Source organism: Tetrahymena thermophila (genome assembly GCF_000189635.1).
Source record: "Tetrahymena thermophila SB210 genomic scaffold scf_8254644, whole genome shotgun sequence".
Taxonomy (NCBI): Eukaryota; Ciliophora; class Oligohymenophorea; order Hymenostomatida; family Tetrahymenidae; genus Tetrahymena; species Tetrahymena thermophila.
Window position 1 is genome coordinate 114,409 of NW_002476412.1, and position 27,642 is coordinate 142,050.

Here is a 27,642-nt window from a genome sequence, read left to right on the forward strand (position 1 = left end):
TATTTTAAATTAGTAGAATATTATTTTTATTTGCATAAAATTTATCTTTCAATTTATTTATTTCTATTTTTTATTAAGCTTTAAATACTCTACTCAACAATATCTTCATTAATTTTTAAATAATTTAAAGAAATCAAATTTTTTAAAAAATTGAAAATGAATGAATAAATAAATTAATAATTTATAGTAAATGATATTTTTAATAAAGAAAATAAAATAAAAAAAAGAAGAAAATGTTTTTAGAATAGTTTGAATCCCATCTTAATTAAAAATAATAACTTAAATAAATTAACAATTAATTGCAATACCTAAACTTTTAAATCTTTCTTAACGTATCTTGATTATGATATAATATACTTAATAATGATGCAACAATTTTAAATAGTTAATTATTTGTTGATTTTATCAAGTAAACTATGCCAATTATAATTCAGAAAATATTAAAGTTTATTTTAAAAATAATATTCAATAAACAACTACTGAATTTTGTTTAAAGGCCCAAAAATTTAAATAATAAATCTTTTGAAGATAAATCAGATATAAATATTTTGTTTTATTTTAATAATTATTTTAAATGAAATTCCTATAAAATCAACAGTGATAAATATAATTTTCTGTTTTCTGTGTTAATTGTAAATTGATGATGAAGTCATTAAAAATATTTTTTAAAAATCAATAAAATCTAAAAATAATTTCAAATATATGATATAAACAGTGAGGGGGGTAATTTGGATAGTTAATTTTTGGACGAGCCCTAGAAAACTCCTAATTCGATTATGGTTAAAACTTTAGAGTAATTAATTATCAGAATAATAAACATAAAAATAATAAGACTTAAACAAAATTTAATTTATGTCCTGATAAATTTATTGAATTTTAGCAAATATAACCACTTTTAGAGTTAGCAACACCTCTATTACATGTATATGTACATGTAGTTCCATTAAAATATATACCAGGTGGTATGTTTGATCCTGGTACTCCATCACAAGAATTGCAAATCCAACCATTAAGAGTACTATGAATAGTTCTACAATCAGCATAATAGCAATTTACACCTAAAGTTTTCAAGTCATAAATAAATAAAGATTAAATGGTTTAAATATCGCCACATTTATTGCAGTTAGCATTTTCTCCTCCTTGTATATATTCAGTACCGCAAGCAACATTTTTACCAAGAACAGGATTAGTAGGATAGTTTTAACATATATTGTCGTTATCAGAAAATGTAAATGAAGGACATTAAGCAACACAAGAATTGGTTATTGGGTTAAAGTAGGGACCAATTTTAAATGCAGAGGCTGCATTTGCTGCTTTATAACAGGATTTACATACGTTTCCATTATAAAAAGGAGGAACAATACTACAATCGATAATTTTACAATTTGAATTAGAATCCCATTGGAATAAATTTTAAATTGCTTAAGTAGATCCGCATCTATTGCATGTACCTTAAGGGATTCCAACAGTACCGCAACTAACTAAGTCACCTGAATTAACCATCTATTAACAAGTATATGATTTATCTGGGTATGTTCCAATAGGACATTAACTAATGCATGAATTTGTAAACGGATTGTAATAAGTCCCAGCTGCAAAAGTAGCATGAGCTCCTTCTACTTAAAAGCAAGATTTGCAAACATAACCGTTATAAGAAGATGGAGCAATACTACAATCATTAAATCTACAAATGATACCCGAAATCCATGTGAAAAAATTTTGAATACTAGAAGAAGATCCACATCCAGTGCATGAACCTTAAGCACCATCTGTAGATCCACAATTAATGTTTGCACCTGGTTTAGCTATTCGTAAACAATTGTATTTATCATCTATTGAATTATCTGGACATTAAATTACACAATCATTTGTAATAGGATCATAAAAAGCACTAAGGTTTAATCCTTTACAAGATTAACATACATATCCATTTAATTAATGAAATTTTGCAGAACAGTCAATAACTGAACAATTAACAGGTGAAGGTCCAGCAAATAACTTTTCAACGGATGGATCTGGTTCACAACTCATACAATTAGCTTGAGTATCATAACTTGTGGGAATACAGGTAATTGCACAACCAGGTGTAACTGCAAATATGTTTACAATTTATAAAATTATCATTAGCTGTATTGATTTATTCATTTTTTAATTTACATTTAATTTTTTCTCTTTTTAATAATTTTTTAAATTTTGTAAAGATTTTTTAAATATCATTCAAAAATTTTTTAAGTTATTATTTTGATTTCAAGACTCTTTTTTTAAATTGATCAGTGTATTAAGATAAAATTTTTATTTTTATAAGCAGTTTAATTATTAGTAGATTCTCTTGATGATTTCATTAAATAATAAATAAATGTATTGAAAATAGAATATTAGTTTATATTTTAAATTAGTGGAAGATTATTATTTTTTGCATAAAATTTATCTTTCCTTCAATTTTTTTCTTTCTTTTATTTATTTTACTTGGCATTACTTACTCAACAACATTTTCATTAATTTTTAAATAATTTAAAGAAATCTGATTTTTTTTTTAATTGAAAATGAATGAGTGAGTTGATTACTAATTTCTACTTAGTTTATCTTTTATTTAATATTCTATTAAATGATATTTTTAATAAAAAAAATAGCATAAAAGAAGAAATTTTTTTTAGAAAAGCTTGAATCCCATCTTAATTAAAAATAATAAGTTAAATAAAATAACCATTGCAATACCTTTTCTTTTAAATTATCCTTAATGAAAACTTGATTTTGATAGTGTATATATGCATAATAATAATGTAAGAATTTAAAAAAATTAATTATTTGTTGATTTTACCAATTAAAGCATGCTAATTATAATTCAGAAAATATTAAGGTTTATTTTAAAACTAATATTTTATAGACAAATACTGAATTTTCTTTAAAAATTCAAAAAAATTGAAATATTAAGTCTTTTCCAGATAAATCAGATTTAAATATGTTGTTTCATTTTAATTATTTTAAACTAAATAACTGAAAAATTAATAATGCAAAATAGAAATTTTTGTTTTCTGTATTAATTGTTAATTGATGAAGCCATCAAAAAGAAAATAAAAAATGAATAAATTAAAATATTAGCTTCAAAATACTTTTATAAATATAATTTTATAACAAATAAATAAATTTAAATTGAAATAAACCTCTATAGATCATCTTTTACATCAAACTTTATATTAATCTGAGAAAAAATATTTTTTAACAAACTCATTCTGAATGTTTAACTCTATTATCATATAAAGTTTTTATATTCATTTTGAGTATTTTCTAAATACTGTAACTCCTTGAACGAACATACCCTAGCCAAGGAGATAACACTATTTATTTTTAATTTTTTTAAAAAAAAATAAGAATAAGATTCAGTATTTTTGGTTATCATTAATAAATGAGGATTTAAAGTATATTAAACAAATTTTATTTTAGTTTAGATTAATTCAAACAACTATTTTCAATATTGATTTAAACAATTTAGACTAAAAATTATAATAAATGATGTCAGTCAACTATCTGATTGTCTTTCATAATTAATTTTATGTAATAGTTTAATAAAATCTTTAGATTACAGGTTAAGTAGAACAAATTTTAAATTAAAATTTTATTTTAAAAATTAATCTTAATAAAAATCTTTTAAATTTAATCTTTCATAAAAATATAGATTTCACATATAATACATTTATGTTAAGAAATAAAATTTAATATTATTAAGCTCTTTAAATTTTTATTTATTTATTTAATATCAAACACATGTGCTAAAGTGTAGCTTAAATGTGCAAGTTAAGTTTTCGCAGCAATCTGATTATTCATAACAAATATTGTTTATTCCAGAACAATTAAAAGAACTAACATTTTCAGTAGCAATATCAGTAGCAGAAGAAGAATTTATTGTAAGGATTGTTCCAAACAACAAAGTTAATGCTAAAGCTAAGAAGATCAAGATATTATTAATTTTCATTTTTTTAATGTTTTTCTTTCTTAAATTTGTTTTGCTTAATAATTAATTATTAATAATTTAAAAAAGAATATCACTAATTTAAAGTATTTATTTTAAAATAAAAGAATAGATTATAAAAGATTCAAAATGAATTTCTTTTATTAAATATTATTATATTTGTTCAAATTATAAAGTAATTGCTATTAATTAATTACCTTACTTATTAAAACTGAAATAGATCCAGAAATTAAATCTAAATTTTAATCTTAATTTATCTTCAGTTGTTGAAATAATTTTGTTTTAATGCTCATATATGAATGGATATGGAAGATTTTAAACCTTTTATTTAAGTATTATATATTATCTACAAAAGTAAAATTTATTTTTTATGAAACTTACTTCAATATATATTTAATAAATAAATAATTTATATAAATATATTAATTATCATTTATGAAATTGGAATTTCTTTCTTTTGTTAAAAAAGTAATCTGTAAATCAAATTTTGGTTTACAATCAATTTTTATAAAAAATTATAAATTTATTTTTTGTTACTGTATATAATAGATTAAAAATCAGTTTAGGAACATATTTTTTAGAGGTTTTTATAAAATTTTTTTACCTAAACTAAATAATTTCTGAAATTTCGTAATCATTTATAAAAATAAAGTTATGGTACTTAATAAATGAAATATGCATTATTATGATACAAATACATTTTTAAAATAAGCATTCAATTTATAAGATTATATTGACAAAGTTTATTAAATTTGATTTGATATTATAATTTTTTCTATTTATTTTATTTGATAAATTAGATGACTAAATCACATGATTAAACATTATTCATAAGAACCTAAAAATAATTAATTTGATATATATTTTTTAAGATTCAAATTATTGATAACAAAAAAAGAATAGATAGATAGACTCTCTTTTTTATCTAGTTACTCAAATAATTGTTGGAAAACAAAAGATTTAATTAGATTAAATTTGTATTTCTTTTATTAAATTTTTATTATTCTACCATAAACTAAAGTAAAATTGATTAATAAATTTATTCGATGGTACAAAAGTATTATATAATTTAAAAATATTAATTTTGTCCTTTCGTTTTTAGTAAACTCTATTAAATAAAATAGATTTCTATTCAAGAATTTCTTAAGAATTTAAATATTATTGAGAAAGTTTTATTTTCTAAAACTAATTTTCCTTGAAGATGAAAAATTAATAATTTTTTTATTATAATTTTATACGATTTAGATAAAATTCTATTATTTGTTTCATATATATCCATTTAAAACATTTAAGTTATTCGAAATAAATTAAATATTTTTTTAAATTATAAAAGTAAATCTTAATAATAGTAAAATTAAACAGATATATAAAATAGAAATACACTTTTTTACTTTTACTTAATAGTTTATCTAAAATCATATCATAAATAAATAAATAAATAAAATCTTATGAAGACTTTTTATTTTATTTTACAATTTTATAATTTTTAATTGATAAAATTATTCTTATTATTCATGCAACCATAAAAAATAACATTTTAGTAAATTTGTTATAATATTTATTTAATTTATTTTAGAAATTGATCACTTAGTTATGATTTTTTAGTGAGCACTTAAAACTTTAACATCAAGTAAAAAACTATTATAAAAAACATTAATTTTCAATTGATTTTTTGTATTTGAATTGAAAAAGTAATGCTTAAATTTTAAATTCTGATTTGAATTAATAAATTTTTTTTGCTTTAATTTTTTATTAATATTGTTTAAATAAAGAAATTTTTGCCACGCTAAAAAATAAACTTGTTTTAAAATTTTGTTTTTTAATATTTAAATTAAGATTAATAAAATATTTTTATAAAAAAATTTAAGTAAATTAATTTAACTAATAAAATTTTTGAATTTGTTGAAAATGCATTCATTTATTATTTTTCTTCAACGATTATATTTAAATCAAAAAATAAAATTGTTTTAAAATGAGTAAAAAATATTAAAACAATTTTATTTAATATAACTAAATTTTATAAATTAATAATAATTTTAAAGAATAATTAATGTAGAAAAGAATTAAATTAGTATCAGATTGTGATAGAAAAATCATAAATTAATAAATATTTATTAAACTACATGCAATTCTATATTTGAGGTGAGAAGAGTGTTAAATGGGTTAGTTTTTATTGATAAATGAATGCAAATTATTTAGAAATTAATGAATTTAATTTAAGAAAATTTACCAAAAAAAATAATGGATTATAAATATTATCTAAATTAAGGTTTGTATTTCAATTTATTTTTTGTTCGCTTTATATTTTCAAATCAAAAAAATACAAAAAATTTAAAAAATAAATAAAAATTTGTTTGTTTGTTTGTTTGCTTGCTTGCTTGCTTGTTTATATGCTTTTTTTTGTGAAAGCAAGTTAATTATTTAATTAATTAATTAATAATTAGTGTTTCATTCAGTTTCTTTTTTGTTAATTAAATAATTAAATTAATTAGTCATTGATTAATAATAGAAAAGAATCAAACAAAAAATTAAATCTTTTTAGAAGATAGTTAGATAGATAGATACATATTACTTACTATTTCAAAGAAAAGTTAATAAATCCGACTAGAATAAATTATAACTAACTGCAGTCATTTAGCCGATAGACATGAGTGGAGAATAGAAAATTGTATTCAATTTTTCATAGTTTTAGCAGCTAGCTTTTATTTTGATAGAATTCATGTCACTCAAATCGATCTATCATTTTAAAGATTTTTTTCCTAATATAATAAATAGATTGTCTTCAACGCTTCAAAGAAGGAGGCTGGTAACCCTAGTACAAATATTAAAAAGATTATCAAGAAATATAAAGAAACATATAAGGTAATAGAGTTTATATTATTATCATTAATCAGTTTGACTTAGCAGATTTTGTCTTAAAGGGCTCTATTTCAAAAAATCAATCTACATGCAAACCAATCTCTTACTTACGAAGGAGAAATATTTCAAAATATTTAACAAGAACAGTTTTAAAAATAAATTGATTTTAACCAAAACAATTAAAAGAATTTATAATAAAATCTATATGCGATTGATAATATAAGCCCTTAATAAGGTTTCTTATCTTAAGTTTGTTATTTTATCATAAAGTGCGGCAGAAATAAAGAAGATATCACATATGATAGACTAAAGATGGCTTCTTTGGTCATATTTTTTTGCCCCAAAGAAATGTTTACCAAGGAGGAATTCGATGCCCTCAAATAATACTTAGAAAGTGGTGGTCGTGTCTTAGTTTTGAGCTCTGAAGGTGGTGGTCATAAGTAATTAACATAAAAACAATTCTAAGAATGCCTTTCTATTTTTCTATATAATTTATTTTAAAATGCCTCATTAAAATTTCAAAATTAATTCAAATCTTAGTTTAGAGATTAGCAAATATAAAAAGGCGAGGATGAATGAATAAATGAAAATTTATAAATAGATTGATAAAACATGTTAATTTCAAAAATTAATTTATTAATGAAGCAAATAATAACTAAAGAAAGATGTTTAATTTTAAAATTTTATGCAAACATACCAAAAAAACTCAGATAAAAACAAAATTTTAATAAAATAAGGAGAATATTTTAAGCAACGCCTCGTACATTTATTTATCTTTAAGTTAATTCTAAAACTTATTATTTTATTTAGAGAAAATAAATTCAAATTCTTAACTAAATTTAAACAAATTAAGATGAAAAAATGAATTTTTTTGAAATGAAATTTGGATTGTATTAAAAAAATTGCATTCATTTTGCTAAAATATTTTAATAAAAATTGAAATAAGCTTAGCAGATTCAAATAAATTTGGATAATGTCATAAAATAGTTTGAATTTTACTAAATAATTTATCGAAATTCTTTGAAAACAATTTCATTATCAAGGAATCTGAAAATTTATTTTTAAAAATATTTTAATATAAATTTAATAAAGCTTAACTGATTCAAATAGATTTGGAAAGTGTTATAAAAAAGTTTGAATTTCACTAAATAATTTGTCAAAGTTCTTTGAGAACAATTTCATTATTTTTTTTCCAAGGAATCTGAAAATTAAAAAAAATATTTTAATATTGAAATAAGATTAACAGATTTTAATAAATTTGGAAAGTGTTATAAAAAAGTTTGAATTTCACTAAATTATTTATCGAAATTATTTGATAACAATTTCATTATTTTTTTACAAATGAGGGATTTTAAAATAAGTTTGATATGTCTTAAAAAAATAATTTAAATTTTAAATAAAACTAATTTGTAATTTATTAGAGTAAAAAAATATTTAATAAAATAGGAATCGCACAAATATAAATTTCTTCTTGGAATAATATGGTATCAGTATCAATAACGATTGTGTCGTTAGAACTGCATTTTATAAATACTTCCATCCTAAGGAGACTTATGTTCATTCTGGTATTTTAAATGAAGAAGTAACAAGAGTAGCAAATGGTTTACCTAAAGAAACAAAGAGACCCCAAAATACATTCTTGTAAAACGTTATTGGAAAGGATGATGAAGAAGATGAATATTAAAAGGAACAATCTAGAGTTGGTTTAGATTTTGTTTATGCCTTTGGTGCTACCTTGACTGTTTAATAACCTGCACACGCTATTTTAGGTTCTGGTCCTCTTTCTTACCCTTCTAATAGACCAGTTTCTGCTATCGTCTAAACTAAAAATAATGGTAGACTTGCAGTTATTGGTTCATTCGAAATGTTTACAGATGAATATTTTGACAATGAAGATAACTCCAAGATTTTTGATTTCTTTATAAAATATTTGCTCACAAATGAGTGCGAATTTGAATTTAGTCCTAAAGAACCTGATGTTGAATACTTCAAGGTTCCTGATATTGCTGAATTAGCTGATAACCTCAAGAGTTGCTTACAAGTAAATTAATGAATATTATAACAGTTATTTAAATTTATGCATAATTAATTTTATATAGGAAAGTGACCCATTACCATTTGATAGCAAGCAATTATTTATGACAGACTTGTTTAAGTATGATGTAGACTTAGTTCCAGAAGCTGTAAAATTGTATGAAACTCTTGGAGTAAAGCACGATCCTCTTGCTCTTATAGTTCCTTAATTCGAAACTCCACTCCTTGGACTTGTTTCAGCTGTTTTCCCACCTATTTTAAAAGAATTAGCTCCTCCAAGTTTAGAATTGTTTGATTTAGATGATGAATTTGCTTCAGAAAAGTAATTAATTTTTATAAAAGAAGATTTTAAATATTTTCAAATAAATTCTAACAATATTTTTTTAAAAATTAACAGAGTAAGACTGGCCTAACTCACAAATAAATGCAACAACAACGATTTAGATTATTACATTAAAGAATCAGGTGATATCTTGGGTGTAACAGATAAAGTTAAGAACAAACATGATGCCAAAGCTATTTTAAGATATGTTTTAGAAGAATTAGTAATTTAAAATTTTGATAAAAACAATATTTTAAGCATATTTTAATATTTAATAATAACAGATAAATTTCAAGAAGCTCAATAACTGAGAATTAACTATGTATGTATTTTGTATAAAATAAATTAATCACTTAAAAATTAATTGCATAATATTCGAAAATATTTTTATAATTAAGCAAGCAGAGAAAATAAACAAATCATGCTTCCATTCAACAATTAATATATTAAAACTTAACTTGAATTAAATTTTATTGCATTCATTTCATTCTTACTTACTTATATCATCTTGTATTGGCATTATCAAATCTTTTTCATATTTCTTTTTTTAAATTCTTTTTGTTTAATTTAACAAAAATAATCTAACAACTATCAAAAATAATTTAATTTCCTATTTTTTATATTTTCTACAAAAACTTTGCTTTGCTTTTTATTTATTTATTTATCACTTTTTAAATAATTCCTTTTTATTTTGTTTAGAATTATTTTAAATCAGTTTTGTTGTTTGTTTTTTAAAATGCTTTTTAAAAATTTATTAAAACAAAAATGATTTAAAATATTCATTTTTTGATATGAAGAGGACTTATTATTTATATAGCATTTATTTATAAATAGAATTAATTAATAAAAACTATGATATAATTTGAAACAGATAACAAACGAAGTATATGTTTATAATTAATGAATGAATGAATCACTTTGATTATTGTTTTTTATAGTTTTTTGTATAATTGATTTGGAGAGTAAGAAAATTATTTAATTAAAAGTTGAAGATTCTACTGATAATAGATAGATAGCATTTAGTAATTTACAAAACAATAAATAAATAATGAACTAAAATTAGAGTTTAGAATAGACATAACATGTAGGATTAGAGGCCACTATGAATGAAGAAGATTAATATGATGATGGCTTATTGAAATATTAGATTCCATAAAGAATAGATGCTCCTATAGATAAGGAAAGTTATTTAAAAGATCCACTTTAGATTAAAAAGAAGCCATAATTGCCTCCTCTTGATTAAAAATCTAACATAGAAGAAATACTTAACAGCATTTTTCCTCCCAAAAAGTGGTAAAAAAATAACGAATATTACAAAGCAAACGTATCAGCTGATGAAGTTTCACGTTTTGATTTGCAAGATTTGGAAGAAACTTTAAATAAAAAGCTCAGATTGAGATAAGCTCGGTAAAAATATTTAAAAAGCAAAGCGATTTATGAAAATGAATTTAAAATAACAGTAAAAATGGTATTTGCCCTGTAAGAGAGGACCTTCACAATTAATTATTTGATGAAATTATTAGATAATGCACTATAAATTGTCCAGAAAGGGGTAAGATTATTGAAACTATTTAAAAAAAGTTAATTCTTTAATTATTTATATATTTTGTTTGTATTTTATAGGTTTGTTATTGCTTAGAGTTAGAGACAATCTAAGAATGACATTCGCAGCTTATCAAACTCTCTACTAAGGATCTGTTGTCTTCGGTGTCAGAAAGGCTCTATAAGCTGAAAAAGATAAACCAGAACTCTAAGCTAGGATTGAAGAGCTAGAAAAGAAAAAGATATATTTGCAAAACAGAGTAAATAAATTAAATAACTAAATTTGATTTATTAATTAAATTTTAAACAACTGAAACTATTTATTTATTATTATTATTATTGAACGAACAAGCAATTTATAAATAAATAAATGAGTGAATATATATCATGTCATAATCATTTTATTCAAATTTAATTCTTAAAAATAGAAAATCATATTAGAAAACGAATTAGACTCTATAGAAAAAAGCTTCAAAGAAATAAGAACTATTGAAGAGGAAAGAAAATAAAATGAGCTTAACTATTTAAAAGCTCAAACTAAAAGTTTACAAACATTTTTAAATAACATCCAAAGTAGTTGAACTAAATAAAATATTATCTAAAATATAAATTGTATTTTGTATATAATATACATTTTATTATTTTTACTATTAAAAATATGAAAAATTAATAAAAACTCTTGATTAAATATTAATAGTTGAAATATAATTATAAAGGAATGAGAATCATCCATCAATGTATCTTAAAAGAGTTTGTTTGTATATTTATTTTAGATTTTATTTTTTATATTTTCAAAATAAAAGTTAATAAAATTCATAAAAATTATAATTATTCTTAAGTTAAAACTCTGGTAGAGACAGACCATTTTCTCCTACTCTGATAGAGAATACAGAATATGTTCCTGTTTGTCACTATTATTCTATTTATTATTTTGAAAAGTTAAATAATTTAAATGATTTTTAAAAAATTAAAGTTAATTTTAGATTTAAGCAAATAAATAGAGATGATTTTTGAAAAGTTTAAAATTTTATTTGAATGATACAAAAAAAATATTAATCAAACTATTTACTAAATAAAATAATACAATTTTACTTGTTAAGTATAACAAAAAACTAATTAATAATTTCATTTATTTTTATTGAAGTTAAGATTTCAAATAAGCTTGCTTGTTTTTATTTTTAATTAAAATTTTATTTAAATTGCGAATTTATTATTGGTGATTTAAATAAATTTTCAAAATAATCATTTTAGAATTTATTTTTTTTTGGTATTTTAAAGTACCTCTAAAATTAGATTTATTTCATTCAATTTTTGTTGCTAATAATTAGTTAGGCGGTTTAAAAAAAGATAAATCCCTTGTTTTAAAATTAATAATTTTTTTAATTATGCGGTAAATATAATATTAAAGGTGTAAATTTTAATAACTATAAAGATAGAAAGATAGTTAATAAATAAATTAATTAATTAGACATTATTTGAGATACAAAATATTTATAAAAATAAATATTAAATTGATTATTAAATATAAAAAATTTTAGATTTTTAAAGATGTTTTGGGGAGCTTAAGTTCAGTTTAATCAAAAGTTTGTTCCAGAAAAGGAAGACTATGCTTATCTTCATTTAAGAAATGTTAGCACTTTATGGGCAAATGAAAAAATTAGCTTGGTTTGCAATATTAAGAAGCAAGAAAACGGAGTCGAAGAAGAAATTGATATTGTTTTATGCCATTTAGATGAAAATAAAAATAGAAGTGCTCAGTTAAATCTTTACTTTGATTTAAAAAATTAAGATATCAGCTTCAGTGTTATCGGAAAAGGAAGAGTCTGCTTGATGGGCTCTCTTGAGGCTAAAGAGGGTAAGGCTCTCACAAACGAACTTGTAAAGAATTTAGGACCACAAATTGCTGATGCTAAAAAGAAAATGATTCTTGAGTTAGCAGGTCTTGTAAAAGATATGAAATAAAAAGGTGGAAATCAAGAAGATGACGATGAGGATTTAGATGATGAAGAAGAATATGTAGAGGGTATGGATCTTGAAAGTGATGATGAAGATGGTGAAGAAGATAACGAAGATGAAGAGGAAGTAGAAAGTGAAATTAGTGATTAAGAAAATTAAATAGTAGAATAAAAAAAATCCTAATAAAGTCAAAATCAATAAAAGAATAATAACAATAAAAATAATAAGTAAGCAAATAATTAGAACATTGGCAAGAAGCCTATTTAAAACAAACCTGCTTAAAACTAAAATTAACAACAAAAGCAAAATAAATAGGAAAACAAAAATCAATAATAAAAAAACAATGGTTAGAATAAATAGTAAAATGGTAAGAAAGGTGAATTCCAAATCACTTATAACTACAAACCTAAAAAGGAAGAAGAAATAGAAAAAGACGAATTTGCTGCAATTTGAAAAATTAAATGTTTTATAATTTTATATGATTATTATTTTAAATGTTGGTTATAAATTAATGTAATTAATTACTACTTTGTATAAACAGTAATAACAAATAAATATCTACTTTTTATAAATTAAGGCAAGATTCTTATTTAAATAATATCTAAACATAAAATAATATTTAATCAATCTATTAAACCCTTTAAGCAAGCAGACTTGGTATTTATTTTTTAACTAATGGCTTATTATTACAAAATATATTCTTTTGTTTATCTAATTATTTGCTTAATAATTTAACTTAATTCATAAAAATTTCAATTTCATCAGATATCCTAATTATTATTGATAAAATTTGCTAAATTTTTAATAATTTATGTACATTTTCTGTAAAAAAAACTATGCTGGCATATTAATTTTAGTTTCTAAATTTATTTTATAATTAAATTTATAATAAAATGGAATTATTAACAAATTTTAGAAATAAAATAAAAAATCTTATTGAAATTTTATTTAAATTATTTTTTTTTTCAATAAAAAACACAGGGAACAAATTAAATTAGGAAAATCAAAACATTTTATTTGCTCAAAGTAAATAAAAATAAGTCTATTTAATTATTTATATCACAAATTTATATTTTAACAGACAGAATAATTAAATCTTAAATTAATTAGATTTTTTTATTAGAATTTTCTTTATTAGAGGTAGAAAATAAGCTAAATAAGTAATGATTAATTAGAGTAAAGGACATAAATTTAAATGTATTTTAATAATAGAATTATTCCTTAATATAAAATAATTAAATTATTAAAACGCATATTTAAAAATATGAGCAATTTAAAAGCATTATTTTACTGACTGACTGAATAACAGTGAAACTCATTGGTTTGGATAAATAAATAGATATTTCTAGAAAAGATATCGGAGTTTTCTAAAAAATCTTCTTTGAATTTAAAATTGTGAATTTACTAATTTACTTATTGATTTAAGATTTAATAATTAGATAAAAGCAATAGAAACAAAAAGAAATAAATAAATAAATAGTTAACAATATTAATAGAGCTAATAGTTTTGTACGCTATATAATTTGTTAGATATTTGGGATTTTATATATTTTTAATTAAGGCTCTAATTTGTTTGATTAATTATTAATTAATTATTTGATAATTTGATTAGTTATTTACTTTGCTTTGAAATATTTATTGTATTGATCGAGTATTATTAAAAAAAATTAGATTTATCAGCTCAGCAGACTACCAAAAAAATAAATAATTCTTTAAAAAGCAAAAATAAATATTATCTATTGAAAAAACAATAAGAAATTTTTAAAAAGGAAAGCAATCGATAAAAATCAATTTATTATTCATTATAGAAATGAGTTCAGCCGAATAACAATTATAATAGAATATAGAAGAAGCTTGCACTGCTGTTGAAACAACAGCTGCTTCCATCAAGGTCAGTCTCCATTTGTAAGGCAAGTACCTTCTCCCATTAGAAGTAATTCATTATTTTAGCAACTAACTACTTTAAAAAATTTAGTAAAGACAACATAAATAAAGAATCATCTTAAATTTTATCTTTCGAACAAGATATTCAAAAAATAGATTCTTTCTGCTGTTTATTTACATATTTTATTCATCATTTGCTAATTAATTCTATTATAAAAAACATAGATTGCACCTAGCGATACTTTACTAGAAATTAGACAATTTTTGAGCGATTCTACTGTGCTTTATTTCTTTTCCAACTACCACTTTGTCTACTAAAACCAAAAGCTTAATGAATATGTCGAATTCTCCACTTACAATATATAAAATGATGAAGTTTTAGAAATTAAGTTTGGTAATTAATTCATTCATTCATTGCTTTTAAAACCCATTCTATTTATTGCTTTTTGATTATGTAGAATAAATTAAATTAAATTTTTTTTTCAAATAAAAGATCCTTTTGACGAAAAAACTGCTAAGTTGCATGTTAAGAACGTTAAGGAAGCCTTGGCTAACCCTTAGACTCTCTCCAACATTTTTTCAAGTACTTTTCTCATAGAAATAAAATTTTTTCTCAAAATATAAATTGAAAATTCTAAATTAATGTAAAATTTAAATTTGTAGATGGAGAAGCAGCTGAACAAAAGCAAAAGAATAAAAGAGATAGTTCTGATGATGACGAAGAAGAAGAAGATAAAGAAGAAAACACTACTGAATAAAAAGCTAACAAAAATGAAAATAAGCAAAAAGAAAAGCAAGAAAGTCAATAAACATCTGAATAGGTAATTACTAATTTTTTAATAAATTAATTAATAATTTGAATAAAGTAGACTAAAATAAAAGCTAATTTTATAATAAAAATAATAGAAAAACAAAGAATAGTATTCATTGAATGATGCCTTACAACCCTCTTTATCTAACAAGTTTATCACTAAGGAATTGAATCCCAAGAAAGTAGAATTTATAGAATGTATCAGCTATATTAATTATTCTGGATTTAATCCTCCTCCTCATTACAGAAAGATCCAAGGAGATTTCTTCTACTTAAGTGTAATCAATTATTAAATAATAAAAAAGCTAATTTTAATAATAAATATTTTATAGGTAAAAACTCTTGAAAACATGAGCTATCACATTACTGCATCTCCTCAAGGTTTCTTTGTAAACAAATCAAATAGCAAGGACTTTGATCCTGAACCAGTTAACAAAAATGTTAAGTTTGTCAATTTAGTAGAACTCTTTTAGCAAATCAGTCCTCTATTTAAGTAATAAAACAAAATACTATTTAATCATTAATTAATCGCTAAATTTATTTTTAATTATTTAGACAAAATTTATTAAAAATGGTTCAAAGCGAAACAAGTTCTGATGAACTTAACATGCCTTTACTTAGCTTTTACAAATACGGCAACAAGTGGCTAACTGCTAAGAATAATGCAAGCGAACATGAATGGAATATGAATAGGTAAATTTAAACAATTCTTAGCATTTCATTAAAGTTAAAATGATAATTTTAGATGCGAAAACTCATTGATTAATCTTTATGGTTTTGATGTCAGCGGTCCTAGAGATTGGAATGAAGAGCTTTAAATCTGTAGAGATTTGCCAAAGAGCGACTTTATTTAGAGATTGAACAGAGATAAGGCCAACATTAAAATTTAAAGTGAATTCATTGAAGCTGCTATTGAAGGTGCTAAGGCAGTTGTAGAAGGAAATATCTCTGCCCTCAACCCTATGGATCCTCCTCACCAATAAGTTTATGTTTACAACTAAATTTTCTTCTCTTTTGCTCTTGAAAACACCGATCACTTCAAGGTAGATTTTTTAAAAAAAATTTAACAAAATACTAATTTAATTCTGAAATAATAAAACAAAATTTGTAAAAATTTCTAAAAATAAATAGCAAGAAACTGGACCAGATGCTTCTCCTAACGTAACAACTGCTAATTGCGATTTAAGAAATTTAAAGATCTTACATAAGCTTGACATTCCTGGATTGAGTGTGTTAAATACTTGTTTAGTAGATTACAAAGGTCACAGAGTTATTGCTTAGTCAATTATTCCTGGTATTTTGAATAGTGATCATTCTAACTGCTCCTAATATGGTTCTATTGATGATGGTAAGACCATTTGCAATAATCCTGAATTCGAAGAAATAATGAAGAAGATTTGCGAACACTTCCATTTAGATGATGAAGTCAAATTCTATGATGAAAATAAGAAAGAATACACTTTGTGTGGTTCCATCGAAGTCAAGGGTATTAGAGGAAGTGACAGAAGAAAATATATTTTAGATCTTATGCGTCTCTCTCCTAGAGATGTTAATTATTCAGGAAACAGCGATAACTTATGTTGCACTCTTCGTAACGAACTTATTAGCAATTATGTTCTTTCTAAGAACTTTGAAGCTGCTAACAATCAACTCAAATTACAAGAATAAGAAGAAATGAATAACAAAACAGAATCTACTGAGCAAACAACTGAAGAAAAGAATAAAAAGGGTCTCTCAAAGTTCCTTAAAATGTAAGAATATATGCAAAATCCTGAAAATTAAATCAAGCTTAAGTTGAATTCCAACATTTCCACTAAGGCTCCTTTGGTAGAGGTTCCCAAGCTTAAAGGTATTAGACAAAATGAATAAAATAAATCAATTAAATATATTTTTTTTAAATTAAAAAGATCAATTCAACTAACTCCAAGAAATTGGTGAATATTTAATGAACAAAGCTATTCCAAACGTGATCAACGACTTAATTTCTAATAGCGAAAATGGTAGAATTTCTGATAGCAGAAGCATAGAAGAGTTCTTCCATATTCATGGTGTCAATATGCGTTATTTGGGAAAGGTCTTGAACAAAATTAGCAAGAAAGACAGTCCTCATATTTATTTAATTTTAGAAAGAGTTATTCTCGTTAAAGCTATGAAGCACGCTTTCAGAGAAATCATGAGAAACACAGCTTCTCCTTATTTAATTCAAGCCTTAACTCATGCTTTAAATTGCATTTTCTCCTCACCTGAAGTTAGAGAAAAGTTAGAAAAGGGAGAAATCAAGAGCACCGAAAGTAACCTCGTCAATGGAGATAACAACTCTGAATCCAAGAAGAAGAAAAAAGGTAAAAAGGGCAAAAAGACTACTTCAAATGCTCAATCTGAAAAAATCCATGAAACTTTGAATTCTATTGAGACTTGCCAAGAATTAGGAGGAATTGAATTGGCTCTTCCTGAATTTTTAAGCAGTAAGCCTTCTGATTTGTGGAAGAGAATTATTCACATTGCATCAAAGAGATACGAATATAAGCTTCCTGAAAACATTAACGATTACACTCCTTTAAATCTCAAATTCAACAGACTTGCCACTTTAAGAGATTTATGTTTAACCATTGGTGTTCATATTGAAGCTAAGGACTACGAGTTTACATTCGAAAGCGTCGTTAGCAACTTAAATGAAAAACCTGCTAACTCTAGTTAATCTTCTTAATCCACTAACTAAAACTCTGTCTCTTCAAATAATGCTGCTAACACCAACTCATCCAAATCAACCCTTCCTTTCCAACCTGAAAACATCAAAAACATTACTCCTATTGTTAAATACATCGAAATTAACTCCGATGATAGTCGTGCCAACCTTGAAATGGTAAATAAAATTATTATTTTTTAATTAAAGTGTAATAAAAAGAGTTAAAAATTAATGAATAATAGAGTGTTTCATTTTTTAAATTTAATTTTGATAAAATAACTAATTTGTAATTTTTTTAAAAGGGTTAAAAATACCTTATTGAAGGCAAAGCAAATGAAGCCTTAGAATGTTTCCACACAGCTGCTCACATAATCCTAAATGTAATTAATTAAAATGAATAAATTTTAGATGCTTATTAAAAAAATTATTAAATATTTTAATAGCTATTCGGACCCATTCACAAAGATTATGCTTATTGCTTCTATAAGATTTCAAATATTTACTTTAAGTTGGGAGACTATGAAAATGCTATTCATTACTAAAAGCAAACTATTTAAGTATTTAAAAAGCTCTACGGTATTGACCATCACTAAACTGCTTAGGCCATTTCTACTTTAGCTTACTACTACTTTAGTATTAAAAAATACAGTCTTGCTTATAAAAATATGTTCAAGTCTCTCTTTATCTACTCACTCATTGGTGGTGAACCTGTAAGTTATTTTATTTTATTAGATGTATTAATGTATATGCTATTTATTTTAAGTATTATTATATAAATATATTCAATTTTTTTAATTTTTATCAAAGCACCCTGATAGCTTCCACACCTTCATGAATTTGAGCTTGATGTTCTAAGAAAATGAATAACACTAGGCTTCTTTGAGCTGTTTGTTTGAAGCTTTGGACAGAAGCATTACTGTTTATGGTAAAGATCATATCAAGATTGCTGGATGCTATCAAGCAGTTGCTTTAGCTCATTATGATATTGATGACATAAAGAAAGCTATTGAATACCAATAAAAGTGCGTTGCAATCCTTAAATTAGTAAATTATTTTGATAAATGTCTAAACTAGTTTTTAATATTTTAATTTGGAAATGTAGAATCTTGATGCTGAAGATCCCAGAGTCAAAGAAGCTCTTCTCTTCTAACACAAGTTTGAAAAAACATTGGCTGACAAAAAGAAAGGATAAACAACACAACCTATTAAAGATGGTAACTTGTTTGCTACATTCTCCTTTTAAAATATATATTAAATTCTATTAACCATAATAGTAAATAATATGAGACAATTTGGCACAAATAAGACAGTCAAGCCTAAAGCTCAAGAAAAAATAGAAGATTAATAATTTTAAGAGCAATAACAAATAAATGTAAAAAATTAATATAAAAATTTGATAACAATTTATTTTATTTATTTATTAAAACAGGAAAGAGAAATTTTAAAGTAAAAATTAAAATATGCTAAAATGAATGCAAAATACGGTACTAGTGCAAGAAAACCATACCCTTATGATATTAATAGAATCGCTGCTGCTGAATAAGAAAATCTTGAATTACAAGAATAAACCCAAAGCGAAAACAATAAAAAGTAATAACCTGAATAGTAATAATTAAACGGAAAATAAAGCCAATAACAATAACAACAATAATAATAAGCTAAAAAGAAATGATAAATAAACATTTAGAATGAAAAAATTAAAAAATTAATTAAATGATTGATTGATATATTTAATAATTTATTTATTTAAAATTATAATTTTTAAAAACATTTATTTATTTATGCAACAAAAAAATCTTAAAAAAAGCAAAAATAAAATTAAGTATATTTAAAATAAAATCAAAATATAGAATAATTAGCCACATATTTATGTATGTATGTATATACGTATTCATTATCAGTAAGTAATTTGCATATTACAATTATTACTTAAAAGCTTTTTATGTTAAATTAATGCTACTATGTTCAATTTAATATGATTCTTAAATAATTTTGAACTTAATTATTTGTTTGTTTGTTCCATTTTCTTATTTTTCAATTATAAAATTTTTTAATTGATTAGTTTTAAAACTTTATATTTCAAAGAAATAACTACGCTTGTTTTTTCAGAAATGGGATTGATTAGCAATAAAGATTCTATAATTTCCAAATTTTTATTATTTTATGTGCTTAGTTCAGAATTTGCTGCGCAATTAATAGGGATCGATTTTAAATTTTTGGTCTTACTGTATTTTTTTACTTTTTTTAGATTAGACTGCATAAAAAATCTATAAAAAATTAAAAATATAATTTCTTAAATTACATTTTTATATTAAAAAATAAAAAAATAAAAATTTTTTAATAAAAAGCAAAATAAAATTATTAAATTTATTAATCTATTTTATAGCAAATCCAGGAATTAAATTCTTAATTCTCCACTTCATAAGAATTTAATACCTGGAATTGCTATAAAAAATAATATTTATTATTCCACAGGATGTTAATTAAATAAATAAAAACACTTACTCTGTTTTTTAAAAAAAAACAATTGAAAATTTAAATGAGATTATAAAATGCGAAGAGAAGATAAATAAAAAAGAAAACAAAGAATTATAAATATTTATTATTATTATGAAGCTATTTTCATACATAGAAAACTTCGAAAAAAATGTCATTGCTCTATTTTTAATTTTTATATGCTTCAGATTCAATTAAAATACCAAACTAGTCATAGTAATTCTCTTATTATATTTTAAAAGCTTATTCTATTTATAATAAATTATTATAAAGTTAATTTAAATAAAAAATAATTAATTAATAAATTAATAAATTACCAATAACTTAGTTTAAGACTCCTTTTTATCTTTCAACTTAATAAACTCTGAATATAGTATCTTGATAACCAAGTAACATGTATTTTTAATCTTTTGTAAAAATTATTTGTATATTATATTCGCCTTCCAGATAATTTTGAATATTAGTATCAGCTAATTTTATGGTATGCAAATATTTATTATTCAGATGATAAATCTTTAAATCTTGACTGGGAATAATCATTACTAAGTATTCATTATTATTCAAGAACTCTAAGCTAAATACATTATCTTCACATTCAAAGTTATCAATGTTTTCAAATTAGCATGTGTCTTAATATTAATAAATGCTAACATTCTTTTAATTAGAATAAGCGATATGCTAAGAATCTATGGAGAATGCTAAGTTTTAAATTGATTTTTCTGAGCTATTAAATTAGTATTACAGTACCGTAACTTATTCAAATTTATTTGAAGCATCATAAACCTCATATTACTCTCCTAAATAAAGTGAGGCTAAATACTTTCCATCCCTTGAAAAGTATAATTTTTTTATAAAAGATGATGCAGATTTTTTAAATTCAAGCTTAAAACCTTTATTGACATTGTAAAATTACATTTCTCCAATATTTGTTATTACTAGGTATTCATGAGATAGGGCAACATTTTATTCTAATTTTAGAGATTATTCCAATTTTATAGAAGTTAAAAGTTCAAAATTTTTTTCTTTATTCCAAACTTTAACATAATTTTCACAAGATGTAAGTAAGAGTTTATTGTCAATTGAGAATATTACTTATCTTATCCCCTTTTAATGCACTATGCCAGTGTGTATAAGCTCAAATCCCTTTTTTGCATCCCAGATTTTACATGTGCAGTCTTAAGAAGCTGTTGCGATTAACTTATCATCGTAAGATAGAGCTAGTGATGATATTTATTGAGTATGACCTTATAATTATTTTATAATTTCGTATCCAACACTTATATTCCAAACTTATAAAGTATGCTCATTTTATTCTAAAAGCTTATTCGTCGCAAGATGATTCTCTGTGGGAGAAAAAGCTACTTTTGAAGTTTTTATTTTTAGAATGTTTTCTAAAGTGAATCCTTATTCTGCATTCCAAATTTTACAAGCTGGATCAAAAGAGCCTGTTGCTAGGTATTTAGAATCAGCTGAAAAGGAAATACTAAGTATTGAGCTAGTATGATCCTTAATAGTAGTAATCAGCTCATAGTCTTTCTATACATTCCAAATTTTACAAGTTGTATCTTTAGAACTTGTTGCCATATATTTCCCATTTTTCGAGTATGCAATTGATGTTATTTAATCAGTATGGCCTTCAATACTTTTAAATGACTAAAAATTTTTTTATACGTCCAGCAATCTGCAAATTTTTTTGTTTGTTACTATTGCTAAGCACTTACTGTCGATTGAAAATACTGCAGGTAGCTATGGTTAACTCTTAGACTCCATCTCCATGACATACAATTTTTAATTTGATTACTCTTATTTATATTCATTTATTTCTTTGATTATCTAATAATCGCTCAACACATTCCTTATCTAGAAAGTATTATTAGCAAAAGCAAATGCTAAATATTTACCATCTGAAGAAAAGTTAGCAGTCTCAATCTGTTGAGATTCAAGCATAATTTCTTTTATGAATTGAAATCCTTTTTCAACATTCCAAAGATAAGCTCTTTAGTTTTATTTACAAGCAACTAAAAGGGTTTTAGAGTCAGGAGAAAAAGCAATAGAAATCACTTCATCTGAAATCTAAACGATGTTTATTAGTTTATATCCAAGTTAGACATCCCAGATTTTAATATTTTAATCTTCATTTCCTGTAACTAAATATCTACCATTTGGAGAGAATGAAACACATTTTATCTCTGCTTTCTAATCCAAAGCAAACATTTTTTTATAGTCTTTGTCATTTTCTTTATTTATTATTTCGAGATGCTCCTTTTATGATAAACAAATAAAGTTGCCATTTAAAGAAAAAGATAATTTTTCATATTATTTATTTATGGGATAAATAGCTATACGCTAATAATTATTATTATTATGAATTAATTCAATATATTCTCCTTCATTTTACTCATTCAGAAAAGCAAGAGCTAAAATTTGATCATCTTAAGAAATAGCAGCATATTTAAGAAAATGCTCTTTTTTAATTTATTTTGTCATAGTCAAACTTTTCAAATCCCACACTTATAGTTCTCTCGCAAAACAAAAAACTGCATTTAGACCTGACTTTGTTATCAAGGCATTCTTTATTTAAGGAGTTTATGCTGTTTTAATTACAGAAAAGTTTTTTTCTATATCTAAAAATTGAATCGATCCATTATATAATATTATTAATTTATCAGTTAAGAATGGATTATAGCCTTCAGCATAAACGTCTTTAAAGCCGTCTTGTATTGTACCATACAATTTACTTTTTGAATTCTATAGGCTTATTAAGTATTTACTATTGTTTCTTGAAAAAGTGAAAGTAGTTATTTTTTTAGAGAATTCATGTTTAGTTATTACATCAAGAGTTTAAGCATCTATTTCATATAAAGTTTTTGAGATGCAAAAAGCTATTTTTTTCTCATTTATTATTTCAATTTATTCGCAAAACTCTCCATTTTGTAAAACTTTTTTTGTATTTATTACTTAAACCATGTTATCCTTCAAGCTGATACAATTGATATAGCCTGAGTTAGATATTGAAATTAAATTATCTCCACTAAAAGCTGATTTATATAAAGGAGTGAGAGTGCTAGTATCTAAAGTCAGTGAATAAGATTTGAACATGGCAGATTTTAAATTTGAGCCTTAAAACATTTCCTGACTATCTGTTTCTAAATACGCATGGCTTAAATTACATTTTACAAACGAGACCTGTTTTCTTTGATTGAACAAAAGGTAAGCACAAGAGAAAGAGCAGAGCTCAAACTTTAAACCTTAATAAGAAAATTTGGAAATAAACAAAGCAGAGAGTAAATTAGATGCACCAATATCTATTTGACTTTTCTTATCAGGACTAGGAATAGTAGATTTCTTTATATACTAGATAAATCTATTTGTTTTTTTTATGTCTTCAATCTTGTAGCTTTCATAGAAAGAATCAGAGAGTATTTCTTATTGAAGTAGCTTATAAAATTTAATTAAAATTTACTACTCTGATTAATTCTTTGCTTAAGTCATGATCAGCTTTGTGTTGATATTGAATTTGGAAAGTTCTTCTAAGCTTAAATTGCAAATGTTCTCTCGATTGATGTCAAAATCAAATTTCATTGCTCTTGCAACAAAATATTCAAATAATGACTTGTGCTTAAATTCTATGATCTTTTATTAAGTTGATTGAATAACTTAATTTGCTTCATCTTTTACTCTTGTTATGATCTTAGAATTCACGTAATTTTCTATTTTATCTTTAAGCTTTTTTTAATTGTCCACAGAAAGAGTTTTAACTATTTACCCTATTAAATTAAATTTTATTTCTTCTCTTTTTATTTGTAAAAAGTTGCTCTTTTCTCCTTTATTGCGAAACATTTCCATCGCAACAGTTTAAAAGTAAATAAAGAATTAATTTATAATTTGCTCTTTAGAAGATTTATTCGATAAATCTTCTTGTGTCTATGTCATAAAGTCAAGTGCTTCTCTGTTGAATTATTCTTTAAAGAAAATTTCTTGTATTTGAATCTGGTCAGATATGTCTTTTATTAATTCTTTGATTTCATTAGGTGATTTGTTGATTGCCATTCTTGTAAATAGATACAAGTTTATCGGGAGATACAGAATATTGGCCATATCTTTGTTTTCGAGAGACTCTTTTACCACATTTACGAATTGCTCTTAGCTGAGTTAAATTTAACTTTTAGTAGCTTCCTTGTTGTAAAATTTCTCACAGTACTAAAAAATATCCTTTTTTTCAAACTCTTCAAGCTTTACAATGCACAATGATTATTTTTCAATCTAATTTTATTGGTTGTAATTACTAAAGTATTTTTCAGCATCGTTTTCATTAATTTTTTCCATTCGAGAAGAAACAATAAGAAGAGTATTCTTCCATTCATTTAATTTAAACTAAGTATGAACTTTAAAGAAGTCTCCAGCGTATTCATCATATCCATCTAAAAGAATCAGCTTGTTAATAGGTAAAGTTTTTAGTTTCTGAATTTGATCTAGACTAAGTTTTTAGTTCAACAAATAATTATCTAAAGACGGATTATTTGCATCCAAGCTATTACATTTGATCAGCAAAGGAATGAAATTTACTTCAGAATTGTATTTCAAGGCATTAGAATTCTTTTCTTTCATTATCACTGTTTCTAATTTTTTTATCAGCATAGACTTTCCTGTTCCTCCCTCTGCAAGTACCGCTAAGGTATTGCACTATTATCCTTTACTACTTTTCAGTAAAAAGTTATTTATAATTTACTATAAAGCATTTTATTTTTATTTCTAGTCTTATTAATCATTGAATATGTTGTTTCCTTATAGATACTTAATATTTTAATCGATATACAGATCTTACACTTCAAGTAAAATGTCATCTTTCTGAGCTATGTCTTTTTCCAGTCTTTTTCTTGCTTCTAACTCCCACTATTCAATCAACTTAATCGATATTTTTTACAAGAAATCGCTGGGATCTTTAATTGTATCTTCTATTTATTCTATCTCATCTTTACTGATTTTATTATTCTGCATTTCTTACTTTCTGTCTTGCTAGTACTGAATTACTTCATTTCCAATTTTAGTTGGGTTTTTCTATACTTCTTGATTGACTCTTTCAACAAATGCTGTGTTATTCTAAAAAGCTAGCTTAACTGCTTCATTTTTTTCTGTAGCATAGCAATAGACAAGATGGACCCATAAATTTTCAGCATCAGAATTTTGCTTAGTTTTTAGAATAGAAAAATATTTCAGAAGAATTGAATTAGATAAGTACCTAAAGGTAGCATCTTTAACAGTGAATTTAAAGAACAATAAAAAATTTTCAGATTAGTGCTTTTGTGTAGATTATTATTTCAACATTTGGATGAATTGAAGCACAATTTAATTATTTAAATACTGATTTTGAACATCTTGGTTGATCTAAGCTTTAGTATTTGATAAAATGCTGTTTATTTAGATTAGAATATACAGAATTATGTAGCTCGAAGTTTCTTTGTTTGAGTATTCAACAAATTTTTCTATGTAGAAAAGTAGTTCTTCACTTGCTTAAATATTTTAAATTTTACCAAACTTTTTATGCTTTTAAGCAATCAAGGCAACAAACAAATAGAAGACATTATCTTTTGAAAAAGATTTTATTTTTTCATGAACCTTGTCAACAATTTACCAAACACATTAAAGTTGTTATTATTTAGAGAATGCGACCTGCTCAATATTATTTAATAGTTAATTCTCTTGTGAATTATCTAGTTTTCCAGTTAACAATTTTTAAACAAATTATGAAAACTCTGCAATTTAATTTTGATTTTGAGCATCTTTAAAATCTTCTTCATTAAAATCACTCAAAAAAGAAAAAGCAAACTCAAGATCCTAACAAGAAAATAATTTACTATTATCTTTAAGGTGATTGAGGAACACTTCCAAGTATTTAATAAGTCCGTTTCTGTCGTCTTTATCTAATTCTTAAGTTCCTGAAACAAAGTAAAGTAAAATAATATTGAAAGCTTCTACTAAGCTATTTCTATAAAAATCAATTCCCATCAAGATCTCCACTTTTTTATGATTAAGGTACTTCTAAAATATTTCCTTCACTTCTGATGCCTAGTCAAATTTTTCGATTACTTGGGTAACATGTGATTAGCTAAAAGCATTTTTAGGAAAAATACTTGGAAGCTCATTAATAATATTAATGTTGGTCTACTAACTATTTTGATTATTGTCTTAAGGTTATAAAGCTTGAGGTAAGTTTAGGTCTCTAATTTTTTCTTGAATGTTGTACTAATGAATCTCCCTTAAAGTGGAATTGTCTTAACTGCAGCATTAACCTCCTCCTAAAATTCTAAGTGCTTGCTTATGTGTTGAATTTTTCAACTTATTCATTAAATTTTAAGCTTTTTTTAAATGATTTTGTTTTAATTTATTGATCAAATTCTACTTTCTGATTTATGATAATTAAGCTAATCCTTTTTGAAGACATGTTTAAGCTTACAATATTTTAATAGAGTATTCTTTTTATTATTATATTTATACCTTTTCATTAAATATTTCTTCTGATTTATTTTTACTATTTTCCATCATCATTAATAGCCTCTCTAGCTGAAAAGTTTCTTATTAAATATTCAAATATGAATTAATAAAATAAAGGATAATTGATGAATTTTGTACATTTGCTTGTTCTTGATTGATTTTTTAAAGAATCAGTTTCTTTTTTATGATTGTTGTTTGTTTTCTTATTTCAACTATGACTTATTTATTTGTAATTCCTAGTTTTTTTTAAATTCTACTTAATCTTTTTTTAAAAACGAGTTTTAATATTTTTATTTAATAAAAATAAATTATCATACAAACAACAAAATAATTAAATTTTATATTAAATTTATGTTGATTAGGCCTAAATGGAATCCAATTTAGAATCAATATAGGCTTGCTTATTCCAAATATATAATTAGATCAGATAATTATTATAAAAATTGATATAAAAGTATTAAATAATTTTTTATAAATTTTAAAAGAGCAAATTTTTTATTTTTTTTATTTTAAATTAGCTATTTAGTCTTTTTTTCATCAAATAAATTTTATTATTCAAATTAAAAATTTATATAAAAATAAGAAGCATCATT

General features: G+C 23.2%; 6 protein-coding genes across 6 annotated transcripts; 4 read left to right on the forward strand and 2 right to left on the reverse strand. All coding sequences in view use genetic code 6, as the record gives it.

Moving 5' to 3' along the window:
• Nucleotides 1-804: 804 nt before the first annotated feature.
• On the reverse strand, nt 805-2,145 carry TTHERM_00648890 (immobilization antigen; the record flags this gene model as incomplete). Its single annotated transcript, XM_001032283.1, has 1 exon — nt 805-2,145. The coding sequence occupies one exon, from the start codon at nt 2,143-2,145 to the stop codon at nt 805-807; it is 1,341 nt and encodes a 446-aa protein (XP_001032283.1).
• Nucleotides 2,146-6,614: 4,469 nt separating this feature from the next.
• Nucleotides 6,615-9,493, forward strand: TTHERM_00648910 (intraflagellar transporter-like protein; the record flags this gene model as incomplete). Its single annotated transcript, XM_001032285.3, has 7 exons — nt 6,615-6,635; nt 6,743-6,829; nt 7,097-7,266; nt 8,273-8,867; nt 8,926-9,182; nt 9,258-9,405; nt 9,467-9,493. 7 exons carry the CDS (start codon nt 6,615-6,617, stop codon nt 9,491-9,493), a joined length of 1,305 nt encoding a protein of 434 aa, XP_001032285.3.
• A 737-nt stretch (nt 9,494-10,230) lies between these two features.
• Nucleotides 10,231-11,305, forward strand: TTHERM_00648919 (33 kDa inner dynein arm light chain, axonemal protein; the record flags this gene model as incomplete). Its single annotated transcript, XM_001470577.1, has 4 exons — nt 10,231-10,589; nt 10,643-10,734; nt 10,806-10,984; nt 11,153-11,305. The coding sequence occupies 4 exons, from the start codon at nt 10,231-10,233 to the stop codon at nt 11,303-11,305; spliced, it is 783 nt and encodes a 260-aa protein (XP_001470614.1).
• Nucleotides 11,306-12,272: 967 nt separating this feature from the next.
• On the forward strand, nt 12,273-13,133 carry TTHERM_00648920 (hypothetical protein; the record flags this gene model as incomplete). Its single annotated transcript, XM_001032286.1, has 1 exon — nt 12,273-13,133. One exon carries the CDS (start codon nt 12,273-12,275, stop codon nt 13,131-13,133), a length of 861 nt encoding a protein of 286 aa, XP_001032286.1.
• Nucleotides 13,134-14,490: 1,357 nt separating this feature from the next.
• TTHERM_00648930 (translation initiation factor, putative) lies at nt 14,491-19,733 on the forward strand (the record flags this gene model as incomplete). Its single annotated transcript, XM_001032287.2, has 16 exons — nt 14,491-14,613; nt 14,790-14,958; nt 15,058-15,147; nt 15,228-15,385; nt 15,471-15,653; nt 15,708-15,868; nt 15,931-16,068; nt 16,121-16,418; nt 16,507-17,224; nt 17,283-18,238; nt 18,364-18,441; nt 18,505-18,771; nt 18,869-19,105; nt 19,164-19,275; nt 19,336-19,433; nt 19,491-19,733. The coding sequence occupies 16 exons, from the start codon at nt 14,491-14,493 to the stop codon at nt 19,731-19,733; spliced, it is 4,029 nt and encodes a 1,342-aa protein (XP_001032287.2).
• Nucleotides 19,734-20,683: 950 nt separating this feature from the next.
• TTHERM_00648940 (WD domain, G-beta repeat protein) lies at nt 20,684-27,103 on the reverse strand (the record flags this gene model as incomplete). Its single annotated transcript, XM_001032288.2, has 2 exons — nt 20,684-20,805; nt 20,875-27,103. 2 exons carry the CDS (start codon nt 27,101-27,103, stop codon nt 20,684-20,686), a joined length of 6,351 nt encoding a protein of 2,116 aa, XP_001032288.2.
• Between the last annotated feature and the right edge of the window lie 539 nt (nt 27,104-27,642).